The sequence below is a fragment of the Natator depressus genome, chromosome 2, assembly GCF_965152275.1.
Source record: "Natator depressus isolate rNatDep1 chromosome 2, rNatDep2.hap1, whole genome shotgun sequence".
Lineage (NCBI taxonomy): Eukaryota > Metazoa > Chordata > Testudines > Cheloniidae > Natator > Natator depressus.
The window spans coordinates 16003738-16023058 of record NC_134235.1 but is presented as its reverse complement, the minus strand read 5'-3'; the positions used below and the strand labels follow the sequence as shown (position 1 = coordinate 16023058).

The following is a 19321-nucleotide window of genomic DNA, read 5'->3' as shown; positions in this document are numbered from 1 at the left end:
TCCGATCAAAATGTCAAAGCTGAACACTACTGAAGTTTGAGGTAATATGGATCAGATCTGGAACTCAACTTTGCAGCTGGTTTCAAACATTCCTACCCACAACAACGCACGCACCCCAGCACACACACACACACACGGCCCACCACCCAAAAAATAAAATAAAAAGTTAAACACACTTGGATCTGGATTCTGGTCTCAATCTAAAATTTGATTCATCTTTCACCCTAAGCCTAAGCAGTTGTCTCTCTTTATTTTTAAACATGTTCTGAATGACTTTAGTGTTTGCAGAACAGGGGTTGATGCAAGATCAAAACTTGGCTTGCGGTGTCAATGGCTTTTCTATACCCCTCACCTAGGTAATTTTGAAAGGCAGCTTTGGTACATGTTGTGTCATAAATATTAAGGGTACTAAACACCCTTTTTTCTTTTTCAGAACTCCAGTTATTTCAGAATGTCCAAGCTCAAACACACTTTGAGCTATTGCTGCCTTCTGAGAAGTCCTGCAGCTCTGACTACGCTGGTTTACTGCAGGCATTCCAGATCTTTATATTAGATGCATTGAAGGCCCTTGGTTTCTGTCACATTCAGGTATTTTACTTCTCTTTTTCTGGATGGGTGAAAAAAGTGTGCAGCATCTTATGTTCTGGACATGAAAAGGTGGAGACAAAAAATATGGGGTCTTATAGATAACCCATTTACAGCTAGCTGATCACAGACCAAAAATCTCCCAGTGATCATTTGGAGTCTGAATTTTTCCACAGACTTCCAGGACTTTAAACAGACTTTCAGCCACGGAGAAGAGTGAGCAGGATTATATTCTGACTCATGCAGCGTCAGCTAACATTACACATTATAATAAATCTCAGTGTTAGGACATTTATTTTGATAATCAGGGTCAAATTGACCATTCTTGAATTTCATTTCATTACTAGTATGTTTTCTCATAGGTGGTCTTGCCTGAATGTGCAGTGCAGTGGCTTTCTCCGAACTATGATATACTTCTCTTATGTTAACCCTTTCTACTGTGTGAACTTCAACCCTTTGTGGAAGACCAGCATAAGGCCTATGCATTGCTTAAGTGGTACATAGACACTATGACAGCCCTTTGCAGAAGGGTGAATTTCACTCCACCATGCATAACAATTATTTCATTTCATACGCAAAATTCCAGTTCTTCTGCTGTCTCTTACCTGTTAAGGTTCCTACAATATAAAATTAAATCAGTATTAAATATGGAATATGAACCAGTTTGATACTTACAGTATTCCATTAATGCTGCTTAAAATTGTTGCTGTACTGTGGTGGGCAGCTTCAGGTCAAGCTGCAGATTCTTCCTGCTTGATAGACCTGTTCTACTATAACCAACATGACATTTACAACAATTACCCTACCCCCCCAGTCCACTCCCACAATACCAGTGAATCCTGTCACAGCTGGGGTGTGAGTGGCTGGTCTAGTGGGTGGAGACAGCATTAGGTCTAGTGGGTAGAGCTGCAGCCAAGGATCAGAGCTGGAGTTGGAAGCCAGAAATCAGAGCCAAAGTCAGAAACCAAAGCAAGGTGAAGGAACAGGGTCTGTCATAGCAGCCAGCTGGGGATCTAGCTAGGTGCACAGACAACTTCCAGGTTTCCCCTCCAGGCTTAAGTAGCATGCCTGGACCAATCAGGGATCCGGGGAGCACTGCCAGGCAGGTTCTCTGTGGGTGGCATATCCTGTGGTGCTTGACCCCATGAGACTCATAGCCCGTCAGTCACTACTCTGCCAGAGCTCTTGAGTGGTGGCACTGATGTGTCAGCAACCAGTGGACCCAGGTTTTAGCCCCACACCTACCTAAGGCTGAGATGCGTATCATCAGAAAAGAGAAAAGGTAAGAAAATTTCGTGGAGCCTACTCGGAACCTTGCCATGCCAGTCAGATAAACTGGAAATTACTCAGACATGAGGGTGATGGGGGCCAGTTCAAAAACCTTAGATAGGGAGTGAAATCTCCTGTGTGTTGCGTTGTCTATGCCACAGATATTGTGACAAAGGAAAATCAGTTAAGCAGTCTTATTCTGGTACAAGTAACAGTAAATACAATAAGTATAGTAAGCGCAATACATCTTAGAGTCAATATCTGGTTTGTGTATAAAAAAGATCTTGGATAAAAATTTCAAAAGCATCCAAGTGATTTAGAAGTCCGAGGTCCATTTTGAAAAGGCACTTAGAAGCCTAACTCTCACTGAAAGTCCATAGGACTTAGGCTTCTCAATGCATAAGTCATTTTTAAAAATGGGACTTAAATGATTCTGAAAACATCCCCTCTTGTCAAATGCTTGTTTTGAGCACAGGCCTGTGTAAATATTCTGATACAGAGGCAGCAGGGAGGGTGAAAAGGCCGCAAACCTTAAAATCTGTCTCTTTTTAAAAATTATTATTAAGGTAAATACGTTTGGAAACCCGGGCTCAGTTTCTGTTTGCGATGATTCTGCTGTGCTGGTGGAGTGTTTGAGTGTGGACCGACTGGGGGTGAACGTCACATGGAAAGTTCAGCTTGAAGGCATCCCAGCAGAGGGTCTCCCGGATTTACATGATATTGGTATGTCTCCTCCCCCGCCCCCGTTGATGTTTCTATTTATGTAGCCTGTTTGGCTGTTAATTCTACTCCTCTGCCTACTCCTGGGAGAGAATAATGAGCTTAAAAACTGTCAGGAATGCCAAGTGGCATTGGGCGGCAGTCCTGGAATGTTTTTCCCCTCACTCTGAATTGGAGTTGAAGTTTAAGGCCTTCAAAATTTGGCTCTGAGAAAAATCAATACATGCCTATTTTCAGGCTGTGACTACACTATGAAAAGGAATCATGTCTGAATATACTTATTAAACAGGGCTCCACAACCGAGCCTCCCTCAGCTGGTGTTGAGAATTGTTGTGTTTCTGACATGGGCAGGCTCATCCCAGCTGTTGCACTGCACTGGTCATGTGCCCAACAGCAGGAACAGCTGTGTTACATGTGACTTGAGTTGGACTCGGTGGAAGCCATAGTTTGCACCTGTTGTCAAACTTCCTCCCCAGTACTGTTGTATTCTATATAGGTTCTTATGCTGCCTTCATCACCATAGTATCTGCGTGCCTAACTCTTTACATCCCAAATCCTGTGTCAAGTACGCACAGTCCATCACTGTGGTTGCTGAGTCAGGTACAGAATCAGGGCAAGGCAATCCTTTCTTGACTAGAAGCTGTGGACACTGCTGGCCTCTACCAACGTAGAAACAAGAGACAGAGCATTTATTCCAAGCTCAGGTGTGCCTCATGCTGGCCTGTCTGCAGTACTGTGGCTTCGGAATGCCATTCCCAGCATTTAAAAAACAACAACCCTACCTCCACAAATTCCCTCTTCTAATTTGGGAATTTCAAGACTCCATGTGCCTTCCAGATCGGAACTGAGTTCAAAAGTCTTTAGAACTTGGCTCTGAGTGGAGTGGTTGTGTGGTTACCGTACAATTACACGGTCTGTTTGTGTTTACATCCGTTTGGGGAAACATGAATATTAAATTGTTTGCGTATGGTGGATCAGCGTACAATTATGTTCAGTTTTATATTCAAGTTTATTCTGAAAAGTCTTCTAGAGTATTGAGAATACATTTTGTCCCTGTCCACGCTACAGTTCCCCCCGCCTCCCACCCTCACCCACCCCGTCTTGAAATGCTTTTCAGGGAATGATTGAACACTACAACAACACAGATGAAAATATGAATTTAGCCTGAATTGATGTAAAATGTCCCATTTTTCTCATACTGGAGCTATTCTATACACCTGAATGACTGCAAGGGGAGAAGAAAGGTCAATTAAAGTTGCACCAGCTTCAGTTTCTTCCTATTGTAACTGTTCCCTGCACACTCACAGAGAAGCATCTTGGTTCTCCTGTCTGCACCTTGGCTGTACTGTATGTACAGTTTGTGAAGACAGGAAGAATTTTCACCTGCATCCCTGGAGCACAAAATAGCTTCACAAGAAGGTGTTCCTATCAAGACATAGTCAGTAACATTACAAAACATTTCCAACAATTTTTCTTCCTCTCTTCTTTTTGTCTTGAGGATGGCTTACTATCCCACTGGAATCCAAGGACCAAAAGTTCTTAGATGATTCACTGATCAGAGAATCTAGGGATTCCCCAGTGGCATAGCAACTTCCATAAAACTGTTCTATCCACTGTATCAAAGGCTATACAATTCATGATTTAGTTGGGGATTGGTCCTGCTTTGAGCAGGGGGTTGGACTAGATGACCTCCTGAGGTCCCTTCCAACCCTGATATTCTATGATTCATATAAAGCGGTGACTGCCATTTGACTGGCAGTTCTACAATGACAGGTAGGGTTACTATTTGATCTATACATGATGTCTCCTGTCAGAACCTCGTCTGTTCTTGTCTTAACTTTGAATCTACCAATTTCTTTATTCTGTCTAGAATAATACATGTAAATACCTTACTTGGGATAAACAGCAATTGAATTCCCCTCCAGATTTTACACTGACTGAGGTTTCTTTTCTTTGGTAGCTTCATTATATAACCATTTTCCCATTTGTTTGGTATTTTTTCTTCTTCCCATATCTTTTGTAAGAGGCCTTTCAAAATATTTACTGTGTTCAAGTCATTGGCTCTACTCTCTATTTCTGCTCTGGGGCTAGGACTTAATTTGACATCCAGATCTTCTCCTTCTTTTGTACCTGGGGGATTGGACACTGACTTGCTATTCAGTAGTTGACTAACGTACTGTCTCCGTGTATTTAATTGTTCTGATTACTTTGTTTTTAAGTTGCCGTTATTGCCTTTAATTGGTTGGTTGGTATTGTTTTTCTTCCTGACAACTGTCTAGTGATGTTGCAGAGTGTCTTTGTGTCATTTTGTGCTACAGTGATCTATGCATCCTCTGCCATTTTGTATATAAAGTCTTGTTTGTCTTTCCTAACACTATTTTTAGCCTCTCTTTCTTTATGGCATATTCCTCCTGGAGTCACTGTATCTGTGTTCTTGTTTTTGCTTGATTTAGTTTAATTTTCTGTCTTTCTTCTATTTTCTTCCATGTATCCTTACATAACCATTCATTGCGATGTTTATTCCTGAATCCCCAGTGCTTCTTCACATGTTTTAGTGAAAGTTTTCTTTACCTGTTTCCATTTGTGTCACCATCTCTCTTCTAGGTATATTTGAATTGAGTTGGATTGAGTTTGTTGAACTGAGCTGTGTGTGTGTATGTCTAAATTTCCTTAAGTTACAGATCATATTAATATGTTGCAGCAGTCCTTAGAACTATTATATTAACAGATTCGTAATTTAGTTTTATATAACTATAACTAACTAACTAACTAACTAACTAACTAACTAACTATATATATATATATATATATATATATATATATATATAAAATTATATATACTAAGTTACAAATCTGTTAATATGATAGTTCTAAGGACTGCTGCAACTTATTAAAATGATCTGTAACTTAAGGAACTTTAGACATGTGCTTGGTGGTTTGATTTTCTGTTGCTTTCCTACATGAGAATTCCCTCCAGCTGTCATTTAGAGATTATTTTTCTTCCGCTGCTATAGTTTTTTTTACTGGAAAATTCAGAGGGGTATCTGCATGTGTAAGAGACTAAGCTGTTTGTTCATGCTTTCAATTATTTAGACAATTTTTGGCAAAATCATTTGCAGAGAGCTAATTGTTATATGGCAAATTCCAGTTACCTGCCATTGATCTCAATATTATTCTTTATGTCTGGGATTTAACACAACTGTTGATTCAATGTGTATCTCAACATTGGAAAAATGTATTGGTAAAAATTAAAGGAACTGTTGCAGTGAGGACATAAGCACTTGGCCCTCTATTGCCCTAGCAAAAGATCTGTGCATATGAACCACTTCAACCATAAGTGAAACTTAAGTGGTGCATAAGCCTTTTGTAGATCCTGTGCACGTGCGTGAATTTCATCCACATATCAGAATAACGTATGGACTATGGATAAGAAAGTGGGGTCACCCATACACGTGTGCTGCAGGTATAGAGTGTTCTTGCAGAATAAGCATAATAATACTACAGTCTCTTCAGTGCAGCCATCTGTACAGAGTTGCGTCATTAGCTGCCTGCACGTAGTTGTGAAATTTTCCCACTTAGTTTAGCTGGAAAGATACTCCTAGGTTACAGCACATAGTTGGGAAACTTAGACACAGAAGACTGCAGAAGTACAATGATTGATTTGAGTTGGCTGCTCTGCTGAAAATAATTTTACTGTAGGATGCACGCTTTCGCATACCTAACTCTCTGTTTATGCACATTTTGCTGTCTTTGAAAACCCAGCATTCACAGTCCGGAAGCTGTCGTTCCATTCAGGAGAACCCAAGTACAGTACAAAATGTACTCCTGGGATGCTTCCTGTTTGCTGTATTACCACCCTGGGCATCAGTTATAGCTATTCGGAGGCCATTTAGAAGCTCTCAACTTGCAAATTCATAGCAACAAAATCCATGAACATTTCAAATGAAGCCATAAAGCTTCTCAGCAAGAGTTAGCAAACAAAATCTCCTCCAAGAGCCCTGCTCTGTCTCTCTCTCCTGGCCCATCCAAACCAAAGAATCCACACATACTTAGTGTAGGAGACTGTCCTTACAGAAGCAATAGGATAGCCAGGTTGTTTGGTCACAGAATAAAGGAAAGGGAAGGATACTCGCGTTCCCCTGGAATACAAGTCTCCAATTAATCTTTATCCTGAACTACAGGGCAGAGGGGCTTGGTCATCTCTGCACAGGTAGGTATCCAATCTTGCGCCGCAGGGCAGTAGAGGCTGGTTGCTACACTGTTAAAGGTCAGGAAGTTATTTGCCACTCCCCACCCCCGCCCGAGTCTGATCTGGCTTCTTTTTTTATCTCCTTCCTCTGAAGCATCAGGGATGGCCATGGCTGGAGATGAGTCACTGGCTGGGGTGGGCCAGCACTCTGAAGTCTCACCAAGCATTCTCTGTCTCAGGAGCTTGGCTGGCTCGTTCTTGTTCACATGCTCAGATTCTAATTGGTCACCATATGTGGGATCGGGAAGGAATGTTCCCCCAGGTCAGATTGGCAGGGACCTTGGGGGTTTTTCACCTTCCTCTGCAGCATGTGGGTGTGGATGACTTGCCAGGGTTATCTGGGTATATCTCACTTAATCGGTTCCCTGACACTGCAGAAGCCTTGAGCATTGATGCATCTTGGTCCCTCCTATTCTCTGCCTGTGGCACATAATAGCTTAGTCTCCTGTGGGCTGTAATACTTTGATCTAATTTTGGTTGTTGGGTTTAGGGTCCAGGTGCTGGGTGGTGGAGGTGGCCTGTGATATACAGGAGGTCAGTCTAGATGATCTAGTGGTCCCTTCTGGCCTTAAACCCTATGACTCTATGATTCTAAGAGAGAGAAAGCAATATCCACTGAAACAATATGTACAGGTTAAATCTGATTATCCAAACCTCAACTCTCTGAAATTCATGTTATCCTGAACTGGATTCTGTGTCCCAAATCTGATAGAAGACTAAACATTGAATTTTGTTCATCTGAAATACCAATTACCCAGAGGTGTTACTAATGACTGGTTATTGTTTGTATTAAATAGCACCAAGCACCCCCAACCAGGTTGGGGCCCCACTGTGGAAGCATTATACAGATGTCTACACATCAGCTGTCCCCTGAGGCATCTGGAGAATCTGAATCTATCTGTACCTTTTCTATAAAGCTTATCAGCCTGGTATTATTTTTTTGCATCTAGATCCAATATCATAAGTGTGCTGCTCTATTTCTTTTTCCTTTAGAAAAAGCAATTGTTGGGGAGAATCTCATTGGACGCTTTGTAGCACTGATTGAAAGTGGTGGCTTTGTGCTACACTTGGACTCCAAACGGTTCCCAGCAGATACATCCATTCATTTCCCCCGAGATGAAGATTTTGACCTATCTCCCAGTGTTCAGCTCGGATGCAGGAGTGGATTTCGAAGAAGTTCATCTCTTGGGAGAGCAATCCCAAATTCCCAAGGATGTGGTATGTTCCCTTTTGACTTTCCCTCCTTTGTTGCTGTGGTTACTGTGAGTCAGTGCAAAGTTACAGTTGGAACATAAATAAGCAGCTTTCATTGGTACACCTCTCAAGTGTCAGTCTTTAGCTATGGGTGGGGTGTGTGAGGCACCAATATGAATTCAAAGCCCTCGCTACTCCTGTGCTACTCTTGCTATCCTTAAAGTGCAGTTACACTCTGAAAAGTGACTCTCTGCAAAGGGCAGCATTAGATTCTGTGTCTGACCCTCAGACTTTATCTGAAATGTGCTCAGTTTATAAATAAGAAGATCATGGTTTTGGAAGTTCAGCCTGGTATCTGAAAGTCAGGGGAGGCTCTTTCTGGCTTGTGCACCACCACTAGTAATGAAGGCTCTGCTAAAACGTCTGGTGGTGATGCATGAACCAGAATAGAATCCAGCTCACTGAGCAACTGCAGAGGTGCCAGCAGTCCTGGGATCTTGTATTCCTGGGCAAAGTCCCAGGCAGCTGGATGAGCCAGTACAAGACGCAGATGGAAGTTCTCTCAGCCCCGGCCAACACACAACCTAATAGCAGCTCTGCCCCCTTATTCCCCTGCTGTTAGGTTTCTGTATCTCCTTCTTTCCTGGACACTGACTCACGTTCCCCCTAGTTCCCCTTCCCTTAGTGACTTTGCTCCTTCTGTCATTTTCCCCCACTATTCCTGCATGCTCCAGTCCTCCAGAAACTCTGACCCCCTCCACTCTCAATGGCCCATTGAGCCCCAACTTCCCCAGGGCCCACATCTCCCAGCTGGACAGAGATTCCTCAGAACTAGAGGGTAAGAGCAGGGACAGCTATCCTCTGGTGCAGGAGCAGGAGATGGGGTTGGCCAATCTCCTGATGCAACGATACTCTTGGTGTGGCAAACTTCAGCATTGTCTTGCTAATTTTTGAAAACTGTATCCATTTAAAGCCCCTGACCATGAATAAATTCATATGAAGACAACCTGCCAGAATAAACTCACAGGGCCCTGTTTTCATTGGGAGAATTCCCCTATGGTTGGCATATTACAGGGGCAACAAAAACACTGAAAGCTGCTTGATGTCACTATGGTCAAACGATCTGACTGGTATAAACAGGGTGAAATTCACCCCAGTACAGAGAGCCAGGCCTATGCACTGCTTAACTCCCACCGAAAGTCTGTTTTGAGGGCTGTGGGTGGTGCAAAGAGGTGAATTTCACCCAGAAGGAGCACATCTGCAGAGTGAGATGGTGCCATTCTGCCACAATCCTTTGTCAAACCCCAGACACCCTTTGTTTGCTTTCCCTGGAGCCTGATGGGAGTTCACTGTTATGTCCGAGAGCAGAGAATAAAAACAGTTATGCCCTGGCTTTACTACACCAGATAATACCGACAACATCTTTAGTTAGTTTCAGTCCCATATTGCTCTGTTTAATGCTCTTTATTAAAAAAAAAATCGCAATGCCTTACAATGCCAGCTAAGTAGCTGGCCTGAAAACACAAGTTGGAGTTTTTATTTTTAAAGTTCTGAACATGCTGCAGCCCTTTGATGCTTTTTATATCTTAAAGAGGAGAAAAAAAAACCAACAATAACAATAAGTAACCAGATGATAAGGAGTGACGCTCCTACCTTGCTGTCAGTGGGAATACTGGCAAAACATTTCTTTTTCTTTCTTGTTTTAAAAGTTTTATGAATTTTAGTGCTGGTGAAAGGTTCTGGGTGGAAAGCCCTGGTGTCAGGTCTACACTATAAAGTTGTAAAGTTTCACTACACCAGGATAGTTAAAGCAGTAAACCCCTCTTATGGTGGCTGTAGCTGCACTGGTATAAAGGTGCTGTTATACCTATTCATGCATGGGAAGAGGAATAAGCTATCCTGATGTAACTGCATCTACCTTCGGGGTTATACCAGTATGACTGTTTTAATAAAAAAAATTCACCCCCCTAACCAAAGTAGTTATACTGGTACAAAAACTGTGGGTTTGTCTTCACTAGGAGAAAACGTGTTCCTAACTCATGTCAGCTAATATGTGGTCACCTAAAGTCTATGGGGAAGCCTAGGATCTTATTAAAGGGGAAAAGGCAAAATGCCACATTTATTGTGAATACAGAAAGAATCATAGTAAGCAGTTAGTTATAGCTATAACATTCCATTCAATCTCATATTTATTCATACATTCATTCATACACACACACAGGTTCTGCAAAGTTGTTTTCATAGTTACCAGCCTTAGAGTTGCTCATGCCAAGCCACTGGCCAAGTGGCCTGGACATGAGGAGGGAGCAGGACCTTGTCAGATGCTCATCTGTTGCTCCTGGAAGTTGGTTTGCAGAATCAGACCCCAAAAGTTCTCACTTTCTAGAGTCCATTTTTATAGGAATTTCTCCCTATGCCAGTCTATGGGAATTACTTCATCATGCTGTTGCTGAATCATTCAGCAGATGGCACATTCCTGATAGCTCCGTGCTGCTAGATGTTATCTTGTTCTTTGGTTCTTCCATCCTTGAGGCTGTTGGGTGGATTCCAGTCTGCCCCCCGGGGGTCCTCTGGTTGTTTCCACTTGACGCCTTCTTCAGCCGATGGACACTGGATTCTTAGGCTGACACCTCCCTGATCATTCAGTTATCCACACCAAGCATCCATCCACATACATCCTCTATCTCTATTTTAATCACAATTGTTAACAAAGCGAGATAAATACAACAAAAGGGTGGGGAGTATCTGGGTGCTGTTTCTGTTGTTACAAAGTATCACTTTGAGTCTCTCTCTGTGTGAGTAGTTGTTACAAAGTATTGCTTTGAGAACAGACTCAGTTTTAGGATGTACTAACACAATTAGCAGCTTGCAAGTTTCACACAGAGAGGGAGAGAAACAGTAAAAATAAGAGACCAAGAGACGTCTTAATTAGTGATACCCTGGAATTTAAACTATGGGGGATCAAACTCATTTGTGATTTTAATACAGAACTTCTTTAATATGATCCAACACTGGAAGTTGCTACAATTTTTTAGTCATGGGTGTCAATTTTATTCTGGGGGAATGTAATCAAAATATTTGGACAGCCTGGACTGTACATCTCCTGGGTTTCAGAAGTCTGAGTTTTGCTCAGCTCAGCATTCTGCAAGGGACTGACAGACCACCAAGAAAACTTAACTTGGTGTTAAGGTAATTTTTTGCCATTGAATTTAATGGAATTCAGTGCACAGAGCAGGAGGACTTTTAAATGTAGTGGATCTTTTATACCTATCATGTATAAATACTACAGAAAGTGAAGATCAGGAATATGTGTTAGCTGTAGCATTAAAAGTACAATTAATTTTGATGGCTCCTGTTTTGTATTGTGGTGATTCTACCAAACTTGAGAAACGGTCAACTGCCTTTATAAAAGAATGTCTTAATGGGCTTATGAAAGAACTGTTGAGTGGGGCAAAATGCTTCATGGTCCAGCTTTTATAGGGATTTCATTTTCTAGTTCTTAGTCTAGAAATGCAGCTGTGCCATTACTTGGTGAAGCCAGTAGGTCATGGCCTAGGAGTCTCTAAACACAGGTTTTAGCAGGTAGAAACTCCTGAGTTCTTATCCTGATTCTGCTATTATATGTTGTTTATGGTTACTAACTATTAAGCATCACAGATGTGCCCTATGGCAAGTCATTTATCCTTTCTGGCTTAGTTTCCCCATACGTAAAATGGGGATGATGATAATATTAGTAACTTATTACTTAGGAGTCTTTGTAAAGTGCTGTGAAGATGAAAAAAACTCCATCTGAGACCGATTCTTCAGTCAAAACCTCAATAGATTTACCTTTACATGCGAAATATAATTAGCAGTGAAAGCCATTTTCCTTGCTCTTTTCTCTCTTTCCTGGTCCAGTTGGTTGTTGAGCTACAAAATATTTTCTCAGATCCTGAGCTTATTTATTTAATGAGTTGTTTTATTTCTCGTTCCATGACATTTTCCCCTTGCTACAGGGCAGTTTGGGTAGCTCTTGATGGCAGTGAGCCATTCTGATGGTCTCAGGAATTTGTTGTGTTCAGTGTATTCCTTCTGAGACATGCACTGCACATTAATCTTCCTTTTCATCTCCATTACATTTTCCTTCCTGTCATCTGGACAAAGAATGTAGGCCATACTTACAGGACAGAGGACTGTATCCTGGGAAGCAATGACTCTGAAGAAGATTTGGGGGTGGTGGTGAATAATCAGCTGAACACGAGGTCCAAGTGTGACACTGTAGCCAAAAGAGCTATTGTGTTCCAGGTGTGTATAGACACAAGAATCTCAAGTGGGAGTAGAGAGATTATTTTGGCCTATATTTGGCACTAGTGTGACTGCTGCTGGAATACTATGTCCAGTTCTGGTGCCCACAATTCAAGAAGGATGTTGATAAATTGGAGAGAGTTCCGAGAATGAGCAACAAGAATGATTGATTAAAGAATTAGAAAAGATGCCTTATAATGGTAGATTCAAAGAGTTCAATCTATTTAGCTTAACAAAGAAAGAGGTGACTTGATTAAAGTCTGTAAGTATCTAGATGGGGAACAAATGTTTTATAATGGGATCTTCAGTCTAGCAGAGAAAGGTATAACATGATACAGTGGCTAGAAGTTGAAGCTGGACAAATTCAGACTCAAAATAAGGAGTAAATTTTTCACGGTGTGAGTAAATAACCATTGGAACAAGCGTCATGGTAGATTCTCCATCGTGACCATTTTAAAATCAAGATTGGATATTTTTCTAAAAGGCATGTCTAGGGATTATTTTGGGGAAATTCTGTGGTGAGTATTCAGAAGGTCAGACTGGATAATCACAATGGTCCCTTCTGACCTTGGATTCCATGAATTTGTTGCTTCAGGTTTGCATGTATTGGAGGTCTATAACAGCATTTTTTCCTGACTGGCAGATGGATGTTTCTTTTTTCGTGTTTGCCATGTCTTAGTTTACTCTTATCTGCTTTATCATTACATTGACTAATCCTAATCTATAAAGTATTTTGTGGATATAGTTCTATGTCAATTTGAGGTGATCAGTTGTTGTTCATAATTGAACCTTGATGAGTGTGGCAACAGAAATCTCATGCTTGTCTAAGGTGTTAGTGGAAAAATAATTTTAAATACAGGCAACTAGTGGCTTTGTGAGCTTGGAAAAGCTTTTAACTTCAGGAGGACAATCTGAGGCCTTTCATGACACCATTTTATCAGTCACTTTTGTGTTTGGTGGTGATATGAGGTTCAATAATATGATATGATACGATATGATATGATATGAGGTTCAATAAGGATAAGTGCAGGGTCCTGCACTTAGGACGGAAGAACCCAATGCACCGCTACAGACTAGGGACCGAATGGCTAGGCAGCAGTTCTGCGGAAAAGGACCTAGGGGTGACAGTGGACGAGAAGCTGGATATGAGTCAGCAGTGTGCCCTTGTTGCCAAGAAGGCCAATGGCATTTTGGGATGTATAAGTAGGGGCATAGCCAGCAGATCGAGGGACGTGATCGTTCCCCTCTATTGGACATTGGTGAGGCCTCATCTGGAGTACTGTGTCCAGTTTTGGGCCCCACACTACAAGAAGGATGTGGATAAATTGGAGAGAGTCCAGCGAAGGGCAACAAAAAGGATTAGGGGTCTGGAACACATGACTTATGAGGAGAGGCTGAGGGAACTGGGATTGTTTAGTCTGCAGAAGAGAAGAATGAGGGGGGATTTGATAGCTGCTTTCAACTACCTGAGAGGTGGTTCCAGAGAGGATGGTTCTAGACTATTCTCAGTGGTAGAAGGTGACAGGACAAGGAGTAATGGTCTCAAGTTGCAGTGGGGAAGGTTTAGGTTGGATATTAGGAAAAACGTTTTCACTAGGAGGGTGGTGAAACACTGGAATGCGTTACCTAGGGAGGTGGTAGAATCTCGTTCCTTAGAAGTTTTTAAGGTCAGGCTTGACAAAGCCCTGGCTGGGATGATTTGATTGGGGATTGGTCCTGCTTTGAGCAGGGGGTTGGACTAGATGACCTCCTGAGGTCCCTTCCAACCCTGATATTCTATGATTCTATGAATTCATGCTAGTTCCCTTTTCCATTTAGAATTTTCTGTAATTTGTATTAAAATTGTTTCAAACAGAGATCAGTCTGAATCAAAAAGCTGCTGGGTTCACAACTGAATTAGCAGTTCAACCCTTTCTCTCTGATAGACTCTACCCAAACACTGGTATCCCCAGACTTTGGGGTATCTCTGAGGTGCCTATCTCCATGAGGTCGAAGCACCAGACAACAATTAGAGGAAGCATTTAGCATATCCTAAAGGAACTAAGAAAAGGAGGACTTGTGGCACCTTAGAGATTAACAAATTTATTTGAGCATAAGCTTTCTTGAGCTACAGCTAACTTCGTCGGATGCATACAGTGGAAAATACAGTGGGGAGATTTATATACACAGAGAACATGAAACAATGGGTGAGAGTGATCAGGTAAGGTGAGCTATTACCAGCGGGAGAGCGGGGGGGAAAAACCTTTTGTAGTGATAATCAAGGTGGGCCATTTCCAGCAGTTGACAAGAACGCCTGAGGAACAGTTGGGGGGGGGGAAATAAACATGGGGAAATAGTTTTACTTTGTGTAATGACCAATCCGCTCCCAGTCTTTATTCAAGCCTAAGTTAATTGTATCCAGTTTGCAAATTAATTTCAATTCAGCAGTCTCTCATTGGAGTCTGTTTTTGAAGTTTGTTGAAGAAGTGCCACTTTTAGGTTTGTAATCGAGTGACCAAAGAGATTGAAGTGTTCTCCGACTGGTTTTTGAATGTTGCTATGGGTACCCGCATGGCCCCACGGTATGCCAACATTTTTATGGCTGACTTAGAACAACGCTTTCTCAGCTCTCGCCCCCTAACGCCCCTACTCTACTTGTGCTACACTGATGACATCTTCATCATCTGGACCCATGGAAAAGAAGCCCTTGAGGAATTCCACCATGATTTCAGCAATTTCCATCCCGTCATCAACCTCAGCCTGGACCAGTCCACACAAGACATCCACTTCCTGGACACTACGGTGCTAATAAGCGATGGTCACATAAACACCACCCTATACCAGAAACCTACTGACCGCTATGCCTACCTACATGCCTCCAGCTTTCATCCAGACCACACCACAAGATCCATTGTCTACAGCCAAGCTCTACGATACAACCGCATTTGCTCCAACCCCTCAGACAGAGACAAACACCTACAAGATCTCTGTCAAGCGTTCTTACAACTACAATACCCACCTGCTGAAGTGAAGAAACAGATGGACAGAGCCAGAAGAGTATCCAGAAGTTACCTATTACAGGACAGGCCCAACAAAGAAAATAACAGAACGCCACTAGCCATCACCTTCAGCCCCCAACTAAAACCTCTCCAACGCGTCATTAAGGATCTACAACCTATCCTGAAGGACGACCCATCACTGTCACAGATCTTGGGAGACAGGCCAGTCCTTGCTTACAGACAGCCCCCCTACCTGAAGCAAATACTTACCAGCAACCACACAACAGAACCATTAACCCAGGAACCTATTCTTGCAACAAAGCCCATTGCCAACTGTGTCCACATATCTATTCAGGGGACACCATCATAGGGCCTAATCACATCAGCCACACTATCAGAGGCTCGTTCACCTGCACATCTACCAATGTGATATATGCCATCATGTGCCAGCAATGCCCCTCTGCCATGTACATTGGCCAAACTGGACAGTCTCTACATAAAAGAATAAATGGACACAAATCCGACGTCAAGAATGATAACATTCAAAAACCAGTCGGAGAACACTTCAATCTCTTTGGTCACTCGATTACACCTAAAAGTGGCAATTCTTCAACAAAAAAACTTCAAAAACAGACTCCAAGGAGAGACTGCTGAATTGGAATTAATCTGCAAACTGGATACAATTAACTTAGGCTTGAATAAAGACTGGGAGTGGATGTGTCATTACACAAAGTAAAACTATTTCCCCATGTTTATTCCCCCCCAGCCCCCCACTGTTCCTCACCCGTTCTTGTCCACTGTTGGAAATGGCCCACCTCGATTATCACTACAAAAAGTTGTCCTCCCGCTCTCCTGCTGGTAATAGCTCACCTTAAGTGATCACTCTCGTTACGGTGTGTATGGTAACACCCATTGTTTCATGTTCTCTATGTATATAAATCTCCTCACTGTATTTTCCACTGAATGCATCTGATGAAGTGAGCTGTAGCTCACGAAAGCTTATGCTCAAATAAATTTGTTAGTCTCTAAGGTGCCACAAGTACTCCTTTTCTTTTTGCGAATACAGACTAACACGGCTGCTACTCTGAAACCTGAATCTAGATAGAACAGCACCAAGTTTCAAACTCATATATGGAAGTGTTAGATCCAAGGTTTTGGTTTCTCCCATTTTAGGGGTATAAAGATTGAGTCCAGAGCTGTAGTTTAGATCTGGGGTTTCTTTCAGGCTCTCCTCTTGCCTGGTTAACATGTATAGATTTTAAGCTAGAAAGAGACTATTATGATTATCTAGTTTGACCAGAATAACACAGGCCACAGAACTGCACCTATTAATTGCTTCATTGAGCATAATTTGTGGTTGAACTAGGGCATATCTTTTAGAAAGACATCCAGGCTTGACAGCTTTATTTTTGCTTTAACCTTTCATCTTTTTTCCTTGCTGTTCACTTTTTGCTTCTATTAAGTAAGAGTATAAACGAGATATAAATCTACTCTGCCTGTTTACATACATGTGATATCAGGCACATACAACTTTCACTCTGTGACTCTACAACAAGAAACAGAGGAGAGAATTCTAAAAAGTTTTTCTCCTTTTAAAACTTTAAATGGTTTAACTCATCTCTCTGTCATCCTCTGCATTCTGCCCCCCAATGGCTTGTAGATTCTTTATTTCATCTGTAAGTAAAAAAAATAGTTTCTTCCCTTCAGGTTCTTTTTTATTTGTATGATCCCTTCTACATACATTGGAAAACCTCTTTAACAAATGTAACAAATAGGTTGGTGTTCTGAACATACGTGAGAGATGAGTGTCCTGTCTCTTCCAGGATTTTGTTCTGCCTTAATTGATTTTAGATATGTGTCGTGCCTGGTTTGCCTGGTTTGGTGCCCATTGAAATGAATCCTCCAGTCCCATGACTATCCCAGACTCTCCTACTGGAACATGACAAATGTGAAGAGGAATGAAGGAAGATGGTTGTTATTAAGCTGTCTGTCATTCTGATTTATCACTGAGGCATTCCAGTGAGTTAGTTAATTCACAAGGCAGCATGTTGGCTGACTAAACGCAAATACAGCACATCCACCCTGTGGACTATAGTGGTAATGGCCAATGTTCTACTAGAGTTACTCTTTGGTACAGGTTTAAATTTCTGTCAACACACTGGGCAAGAACAGAAGTGAAATTTTGCACCATATCATTGTCCCAAAATATACATTTGATGGTTTTTGAAGGAGACCTACATCTGGAAAGCAGCTGTGAAATAGCAAGTAAACACACTCTCTGGTAAATGTGTCTGAGGCTCATCTGTGGTGGTGATACTGGTCCGAGTGATCTGAAAGGAAAGATGGTATTACATGATTGCCCAGAAGACAAGTAGTCATCTGCTTCATATGCAGACTGTCAGCTGGAAAACTTGCTCTTGGTTTTCTGAAATGCTGAACTCAGAAAGGTATTGTTAACCTATGGGGAGGAAATCTTTGTGTTGTGGTTGTCATGTATACAATAAGTTAGTTGTCTTTAATCCAACAATTACTTTCCTGCCTGGAACTGCTTACCAACAATTTCATTACCAGAATTTTTTAATGAAAGCATTACCATATGGTAGCTTTCCCCTGAGTTTTTCAGAGTTTCTGCTAATGTGAATTTTCCTATTTTTGTCTGAAGCCTGTGTTGCATTTTGCAATCTGCCCCCACAATTGTATCTTATTACAGATGGACCTGATCCTCAACATTCACTCTTGGAGTCAGGTCCATCAGAGTTTGATGTGCTCTGGTTTGAGGGTCTTCTTTTAGACCCATCTGAATTAGGACCCTGGTCTAGGTTCCCTGGATTCCAGTCACTGGAGGCTTTAGGTGAACATTTTAAGTGGGGCAGTGTTGGTAAACCCTCCTAAGGTGCACATGTGTTCATCAAGGTCTTGCTCCAAAACCCATCAAAGTCAATGGTAAGTCTACTGAAGCTGTGTTCTGCTTATGAACATGTGTATGGATGTCTGAAATGGTAAAGTTTCAGTTGAATTCCATAGAACTAATAATGTTTTTTCCTCTGTAGTTGTTTGTCCTTCAGGCAGCTCCTTTCAGACTGACGAATGCATTCCGTGTCCTCCTGGGTTCTATCAGTTGCAGACAGGAAGCTCCTCATGCATCAGGTGTCCTGTGGGAAAAACTACCATCTCTGCTGGAGCTTTCAGAGCTGATCATTGTAAGTGCCCTGATTATCATCCTGGAGGAATGTCATTCAGTATCTACTTGGTGAGAGCTTTGGAGCTTTCACAGAGCTCTTCTTCAGGTCTGGGCTTACTCTCTCTCTCTCACCAGAAGAAGTTACTCTAATAAAAGATATTACCTCACCTACCTCATCTCACTTCACTGAAATTTCTAAGGACCTAATCAAAACTTTTCCTTGATAACTGTGCCCTTCTGTAGCACAACTTTTGCCCATAAAGCAGGGATCAATATACTTAGTAATTTGTATACTAGTAAAATCAACCTGAATTGCCTCTGTTGGCCCACAGACCGATGAAAATAAAAGCAATGATGCCTAAAGGAATGCACAGATTAAATAGGTCAGTTTGTTTTCAGTATCAGCCCTTGCGCAGAAAAGAGAGGAAGCAGAGAGCAGAGGTATGTTGATAACGTGGGGGAAGGTATTTGGGTTGAATTGTTGAAGGAGTGACCTTCTGCATTTTGGCTGGTATCTGTTTAGTTTCGAACCTCCATTGAAGTCAAGGAGTTATGCCAGGGTGAATTTGTCCCGTGGTTTTATTCATATAGGTAGCTCTTTGGGATTGATAAGGAAGGGGGCATATTTCTCATTTATGCTTTTTCCATTAGTATCACCTTCTGCATTACTCCCCAAAACACATGTGAGGAGACTGATGTTAGAGTAGACTAGCTCCTTGGGAAAACTTCTCTCTCAATACAGATTACTTTCTGTGGGTGTATGAACTGGGGGGTTTAGTCAATGCATTCCTTGGGCATTATTGTCACTTAAAGCATGATGCCTTTATCCAGTCAGCTTATGATTAATGAAAAAGTGAGTTG

General features: G+C 41.8%; 1 protein-coding gene across 1 annotated transcript in view; it reads left to right on the top strand.

Annotated features, from left to right (window-relative positions):
• Positions 1–19321, top strand: part of TG (thyroglobulin) — a 214543-nt gene that overhangs the window by 40809 nt on the left and 154413 nt on the right. The window contains exons 18-21 of the mRNA XM_074942893.1: positions 434–588; positions 2421–2577; positions 7817–8041; positions 18330–18479. Coding sequence (XP_074798994.1) covers positions 434–588; positions 2421–2577; positions 7817–8041; positions 18330–18479 — 687 coding nt within the window. The remainder of the gene's footprint in view (positions 1–433; positions 589–2420; positions 2578–7816; positions 8042–18329; positions 18480–19321) is intronic.